Genomic DNA, 7,630 nt, shown 5'->3' with positions numbered 1-7,630 from the left:
CCGTAAAGTATTGCTTAAACTGTTCAAAAAATGAAAGCACTACGTCTTAATCATATTGGCCTATGAATACAAAGTGTGTAGGGCTAGAAATTCAGAAGCAGTTGTTAATAAAAGGCCAATGACAATGCCATAAATGTTAATTTATTTATAGGGATTTCTTCATGTTATTTCTGTTAAATGGGGACTCCCAGGACAGAGGGAGGAAAAAAAAAAAAAGAGGAAATGCCAAACCAAATTCTTTCCTCAAACCTACGTATGTGATAGAGCCAGCATTAAAAGGGAGCAAGTGAATGGAAAAAGGCATATTTGGATCCTGAAGAGAAAGCAGCTGTCAGACTTCAACGACAATGGCATACTAAAAGAACTCTCTATGTTTAGAAGACTGTATTTGAAACCCATTACTGCCCTTACATTTCCAGCTTATAAAATCACAAGACTTAAATTAGGCTTCTATATTATTTTATTTCCCTCTTAAAATATAGCATCAAAGTCCTGCACACATATAAATATCCCTACAGTTTCTTACACACTTTCTATCCGTCATTACTTAAAGTGCCCAACTGTGAACATTAAAAATAAAAACATTACTGTTAAGAGTGGCTACACTTAAAGAAGGACCGGTATTCTGACAATGCAGGCCACTGATTTTACAAAAATCACCTGCAAAAGAATACACCCTAAACAACACGCATCAATATTAACCCTGAAGTAGTTTATTTAATTTTTCCATTCAACTGATCTAAAAGTGATTAAGGTACAGGGTTTATTTTTGAAACATGTCTTTTACATAGTGTAAGAATAAAGGATAAATGCATTATTTTCTTTCTAACTCCCTCCTTCCCCCACGAAGTGTTTACTGTGTCCCAAGCTGCTATGTTGATTAAAAACCAGTTGAAAAGAGCTCTGGAAATGCATGCAACTTAAAATTCACTTAAACACACTTTAAGTTATACAGTCTGAGACATTTTAATTTCAGCACGGGGCTATGGTGCAGTTGGATTATTAGATGTGTTTGTCGTGGTGGCGAGATTGGTAAACACTTCTTCCTTAGTTTCAGGCTGATGTCTTTCCATTTTGGTTTCCTCCTTAGCATCTTTATTATTGGCATCTCCCTTGCTCTTGACTACCACAGGTTCAATCTCCATGATTTCCTGTGGTGGCTTAGGCTCTGGCAAATTTGGCTGAAGTCCATCGACTTGAACTGGCTCTGGGACATCTTCTGCTTTCTGTTCAAGTCTTTCCAAAATGTTCTGGACCTTCCTTACACCATCCCTCCTGGCCTGGCGCACATCCGCACGACCCTCAGGGTCCACTGAGTCTAGGGCTAGCAACTCTTTGGTCAAATATTCTTCAATCATCAAGTATTTTTTGTCAGTTTTCTTGCCTTCAAAGGAGTCGACTGCCTGCTCAAGCATTTGTACATTCTCCAGAATTGCCTCCACTTTCAAAACACCAGGATGCTTTGGAGGTTCTCCTGTTTCCATCGTCTTCAGTGTTGCCGTTTCTTCAGGAGGAGGCCTCTCCTGTGGAGGGGGCATCTTAGGTGGGCAGGAAACCTTTTTCTCAGCTTTCTCTGCCATGGCTGGAGGCTTCTGGGGTGGTCGTTTAGGATCGGGTTCTTGCTGGGTGACCTGAACTGGTGACGGCGCCTCAGGTTCAGGTGCTGGGACTGCCTTGTTTTCAGGTTTGATTTCAGGCGGTGGGGGTGGTCTTGGTGGTTCTTGAGGTGGGACTTGTTGCTGAGAAACCTGGTGAGCAAGGCAAATTTGTGTTGAGATACAATGAACAACGCTCCTTATTTTTTTTTTTAAAGAACAAGTCACCTAACATTCAATGCATCCATTTTTGCACATCAGGTGAGTAATCTTTCCTGTGCATTGCTGAATTCTGCCCTTTTTAAATAAAAGCAAAGTGCTGAAGAGTTCAGTTACTGTTTTCAAGTTACTACAGATTACAAGCACCATGTCTCAAAGACATTAAACTTCAACCTACCGAATCCTGCCCATGCTCACTAATATCAGCTGTACAAGCAGTTTTCTAAGATAGTACCTTAGAGCAAAACCCTCACCTGACTTCAGCCAGTGAGATTTGCTGCAGCTGGCCTCAGCATGGTGAACATTTCATCCTCAGTCTGCCACTAACTTAGAGCTGGTGTTTCTTGAAAAGCCAACCACTTTGCTGAGTTTTAGTATTTTGGGCTACTGTCATCCTGTTCCTGTTACCATAACATTCTTTTCCCCCCACTAGAGCTTATTTTTACTGATTTTATCTTTAGAGTATTTACATGCAGAGGTTACTGTGTCAATCTTATTACACTGTAGCTATTAGAGACAATCCCTGGGATTACTACAGATCTAGCAGTCATCAAATCAGAAATCGCTTGAAATTGAGATTAGCTTTAAAATCTTAGCAGAAAACTGGAATTTGTCAGATCTGTATTTTCCTTCCCCTGCCACCCCCTTCACTTACTTGTGCACACATACAATGGTTTTGATAAGGTATTAGATCCAGCTCTCATGGATTTACAATGCTGAAGTAAAATCATGGAACTGTTTGGGTTGGAAGGGACCTTAAACCCCCCCAGTCCAACCCCCCATGGGCAGGGACACCTCCACCAGCCCAGGCTGCTCCAAGCCCCGTCCAACCTGGCCTTGGGCACTGCCAGGGAGGGGGCACCCACAGCTTCTCTGGGCAACCTGGGCCAGGGCCTCACCACCCTCACAGTAAGAGCTTCTTCCTACCTACATTTATATTTAAACCAAATAATAACGGCCTGCACAATCTGCTATTGCTTTACCCATTAAACAGAATCTTATTAGGGAGCTCAAATTCTCATCCATAAAAATAAATTAGCATTATAACTTAAAACATGCCATTGAATCTCAAGTCTTCATTGTTTTGTCCTAGCACGTGGGTTTTCAAAAATATTACCCTAATTCTGCTCCTGTAACTTTCAATCCAAAATGTCCCCAGAGAGGAAATCAGGGCTTGTTTTTATACATACCCCCTTCCACACACTCACAGTTGTCAAATTCCCAGTAGTGTTTAACTGTAGTTTTAGAAGGAATTTTAACATGGAGAAAACGTTCAATGAGCAACATGTTCTGTGAGCAAGAGCGCGCTTCACGTAGGAGGAATAAAGAGCTCCAAGACTCAATTTTGCTGATCCTTTCTTCATAACTAAAATTACTTTGTGCATCTGATGCTACCTTAAATGGTTCTGAGACATCAGTGAGTATTTACAGTATTTACATAGATGTCAGGAGTCCCACGGACCTGATTTTCTTCTCACAAACATAATGCAACATCAGTGACCTCAGTGTAATTACACCAAATTATACTCTGATGAGAGGAAAATCGAGCCATGTACTAAATCATGTTTCAGTGATCTAAAGACTCTACAATCCTGATAGATGTGAAGGCAGCTTGCTGCTAAATACTGTCTCAGTATCTCCCCATTTGTTTAAATGCAGAAATGGATGCTGCTTTGCTTGCTTTCATATACATGTTAGTACAAGCTGATTTTTCAGCTTTAGCCACACTGAACAAGACTCCTGGCAGGTAATTCCCATCCTGTTCTCCGTACCTGGGGTCTGTCTACAACCGTCTGCACTCTGATGGAGGCTGGGGTTTGTATCTGGGTGGTAACTCTGGCCGGTGAACTTTCGCGGCTCGACCAGACTCTCGGTTGCTGGGGCCGGGAATCTTTCGCGGCGGGGGGAGCCTCTCTGAGACACTCGGAATGGAGACTGCGCTCGCGCCGGCTTAGGCTCCCTCTCATCTGGTTGAATTTTGTGAAACACTGGCTGGTGGGCCTGGTACTCGCTCTGCTGGGCAGGGTAGTGCGTCTTCTGCGCCTGATGGTAGACTTGCGTTGGTTGCCGTTGGATATTTTCGTGGATCACAGGAATTGGAATATAACCACGAGGAAGCTGGTGGCTTCCTGCATTGGGTCTGCCAGAGGACTGAGGGGAAACCGTTGGAGAATCAGAAGCTCCAGAAGATTGAGGCTGCCATGAAAACAAAATGCACTGTTAGATTTTAACCACAGTACTTTTCATTTCCAAAGAAAAGAGGAGGAGATGGTCACAGAAACTGAACTCGTGTTTCCGGCATGCAAAGGATCCACTTCCTTGTTTTTTTTGGGCAAGGGCCTCACTAGACAAACCACAGAAGTTGTGAGAGAGCATCATTATAACAAGTAGAAACCTGAGCTACAGCATTCCCAGCCCTCAAATAAGCAGGGAGTGGATGCTCAGTCAGAATGTTTGCTGCTTTTGCATGGCTGTTCCTGTCTAAACCTGTTAAATTTGAGGCAAACTAAAGTTAAGCAAACAAATTATATGCTGGAGACAAAAACAAAACCCTAATAGAGGCACACAACATTCAGACTTCTGATCTCAGTCATACCAGTAGATTTGGTTTGTTTTCGTGTGGTTTTTCAGTTTGTGTTTTTTTGAGGGGTTTTGTTTGTGGGTTTGTTTTTTAAAAACCATGTCATCCGGTAGCAGGCTAAGCAATGCACATATGGCTAATGCCCTCTTTTTGCCTCAAAACCTTCCAACACCTTATCCTCTCAGCACTGGCAGCAAAAGCTGCACTAGCTTGGACATGCTGTTAGCAGGACTGAGCACCGAACGTGCCGCCAAATCCCATTCCCAGCGTGTTCCAGGTTGTGGGGCTGCAGTTTGGGGAAAGGCAGTCGATTTGCTCACAGCTCTCTCCCTCCTCCTGCTATGCCAATCCATCACCTCACCCACTTTGCACCAACTCCAGCAGCTGCCAGGCTGTTCTCTGACCAGTTTCACTCACTAAGTAACAGCGGAAAAAGTTATTTCCTGATGCATTTGTTACACAGCTCAATGAAAGGCCAGGTCAGGCTGGAGCAAGACTACACATCCAGAGGCCACAGAAGGGCAGGCAAGGCAGGAGAAGGGGAACAAGACCCTTCTTTTGGTGCTGGTGAACTGTTGAGCTCAGCTTCCCATCGAACAGCAACGTTAAATAAATAAATAGATGGTGGTTTGCGTTATGGTACCCATCACTGCCACTACTGGTGGCCTTTGTCGACATGGGGATTAAAGGCACCATCACAGGCTCTGGTCAGTTGCTGAAGTTCGTAACGCCAAGTTCTGCGTCCTCAGAAGCTATCTCAGAGGACTTTGGTAAGAGGCACAGAAGACACGTGCTCCTGAAGTCACTCTGCATGCAAGACAAAGCTGCAGAGTGCTGGGAGAAGGAAAAGCCAAGCCTCTTGTCCTGGTACTGCACGGACAAGGCATTGTTAGTCAAGACAGCTGAGAAACCGGCTGACAGCATTTTAATTACGTTCTTCAGACTCCAAACAGGTTTCAGAGAAAAAGCCACCACTGCTGAATTACAGACCTGATGACATTTTCAGCTTGGTGAAGGCTGAATTTCCTGCTCATCTTACTTTGATTAAAAATGAGGTTGATACTTCCATGTATTACAAGAATACCAATTCCGCTGATTCTCTAGAGAACAGGCAAACCAAAATCCTACTTTCTGAAATGTAAAGCAAGCAGGGTGACTACTGTTTGGTTTTAAAAGACATTCATAGTTTGAAAATATTTTACCATGTCACTGAATGACAGAACTACTTTACAATTCACTTTTAAAGCTGTATATATGTAAATCTATACACTTAATACAACTATTAAACTGGAAAGCAAAGGTCACAGCACTACAACTTCTAAAATGGCCTTGGCCTTTAGCTAACTGGCCACTTTTTTCCTCGCTCCCCCTTTGTTCACTTCAGTTTCTGACTCGTGGTGCAGAGTACAGAAACTGGCTTGTACCCTCCACTTGTGAGGGAACCAGTATAAACCCTGAAATAATCCTCCCCTTCCACAGCACCTGCACAGCTCAGAGGGTCCCTTTTCGCAGAAGCCATTTACACGAGTGTATTTCTGCAGAATCATTCCAGCATGAAAGTGAGCGATGCTAGAAAACCCCTACATATTTATGCTCCCGTGACTTTGCCCTTTTGCATTTCAATACTCTGGAAGTATTGGGAAAATGTAATCCTGTGGTAAGGCTGGCTTTCTGAAGGATAAACTACCCGTGTGACATTCAGGTCATAAACGCTGCAAAGACCAATGCAAACACACCCCAGCCACACTGACGAGTTACCTCGGGTCCATGTGCGGCCGGCGCTGGGGCTGCTGCAGCTGCTGTTGTCTGTCCACATTGTTTATCAGCCTGAGAAGCCTCTGCTGGTCCCCTTGGAGGGGACTCGGGGCTGGCGTAGGCCCCTCTCAGAGGTGGCTGTGCCTGCACCGTGGTAGGCACAGCTTCTGTCTTGAATCGCTGCGGAGCAGAAAAGCACGGATGCTGCTGTCTGCCATCGATGCCCTCGTGGATGACGGGAATAGGGATATAGCCAGCCCGGAGCTTGGGGTATCCCATGGTTCCTTCTCTTGCTGGCGGCTGCTTGGGGCTATCGCGAGATGGACCATTTGCTGACGACTGGCCTTCCTGGAAGTTAAAAACATCACATAGCACTTTTTGGTAGCTCGGCTCAATCCAAACACTAAGAAAAAGCTGTCCTAAAGGTCTGTCCTAAAAGCAGGATCAGCTTGTGTATGAGTTTAGACCCTCTTGGGTCCATGCAGGGCAGCAAAGAGCAGGTGCTAATGCTCCAGACCTACAGGCAAGGGAAAAGAGGAAGCTAAACAATCTGCTTATGTATGAGGTTCAAACTTATGCTTTAAAAAAACAAATTACAAGAGGATTTCTTATTTAGCAAGCATTGCTTGCATTTAGCCACCAGCCCACCCCCTTCAGATGGAGCTCCTCCAATTCAAACAAGTGCCCATGGTACCAGAGGCATTTCCTTAGCACCTCTCAGAGCCCACTCGGTGTTACAGATAACATTTGAGAAGATACTTGCAGGGAAGCCTAATGTTGGTATTGTTGAAGCGCAATGTTGGTATTGTTCTTCCCCTGGCTATCTGAAGAGTTCCTAACGCTGCATACTGAAGAACGTATTTGCTTTCAGCCAGGGGAGGATCTGGTTCAGTGAATATTGACGGAGAAGAAGACAGGGTAGCGTAACGAAGAGGAAAATGCTGAAAAGCAAGGCTAAATAAATCCCTGCGTTGCCTGCGTACACTCACAGGACAATGTCAAAGCTCTGGCAGGGGTGGAAGTGGTTTGTACCAAGAGCCCTCACAAGTCCTCTAGTAAGTTCTTCCTGCATCGGTCATTCTATTTTGAGGCCCTGCGAGGGCCAAGTTCCAGATGTATCTCTAAGTCAGATCATGTAACAAGCACCTCTGTCATTCAGAGGGTAATGTCATTATTCAGTAAGAGGAGAATTTAATAAGGGGACATATGGTGCAAGTGTTGGAAACCCTATTTTTAAAGAGGTGTTTAAGCTGCAAAAATATTTCACGTCACTCGGGTGCACATTAATCTACTAATTCATTAAATGTTCTACTAACCAGATTTTCGAATGTTCTTCCTAGATTACAGTATCCCATTAAAAAGTAATTTCTGAGAATTCCTGTGAGCAATGAAACTGCAGAGAATAATGGCTTTTCTTTAGGTAAGCTAATAAAGATAACAAGTACTGAAAGGAACAAGTTCAAAGTCAGAGGCCCCGATG

At 44.0% G+C, this 7,630-nt stretch overlaps 1 protein-coding gene across 1 annotated transcript; it reads right to left on the bottom strand.

Annotated features, from left to right (window-relative positions):
- Nucleotides 1–442: 442 nt before the first annotated feature.
- On the bottom strand, nt 443–7,222 carry BAG3 (BCL2-associated athanogene 3). Its single transcript, XM_010190281.1, has 5 exons — nt 7,196–7,222; nt 6,118–6,498; nt 3,716–4,010; nt 3,587–3,681; nt 443–1,748 (listed from the first exon to the last, which is right to left on the bottom strand). The coding sequence occupies exons 1-5, from the start codon at nt 7,220–7,222 to the stop codon at nt 984–986; spliced, it is 1,563 nt and encodes a 520-aa protein (XP_010188583.1). The 3' UTR covers nt 443–983.
- Between the last annotated feature and the right edge of the window lie 408 nt (nt 7,223–7,630).

This window comes from Mesitornis unicolor, unplaced genomic scaffold, assembly GCF_000695765.1.
Source record: "Mesitornis unicolor isolate BGI_N332 unplaced genomic scaffold, ASM69576v1 scaffold19960, whole genome shotgun sequence".
Classification (NCBI taxonomy): Eukaryota; Metazoa; Chordata; class Aves; order Mesitornithiformes; family Mesitornithidae; genus Mesitornis; species Mesitornis unicolor.
Note: the sequence above shows the minus strand (reverse complement) of the source record. Positions and strands in the feature narration are given on the sequence as shown.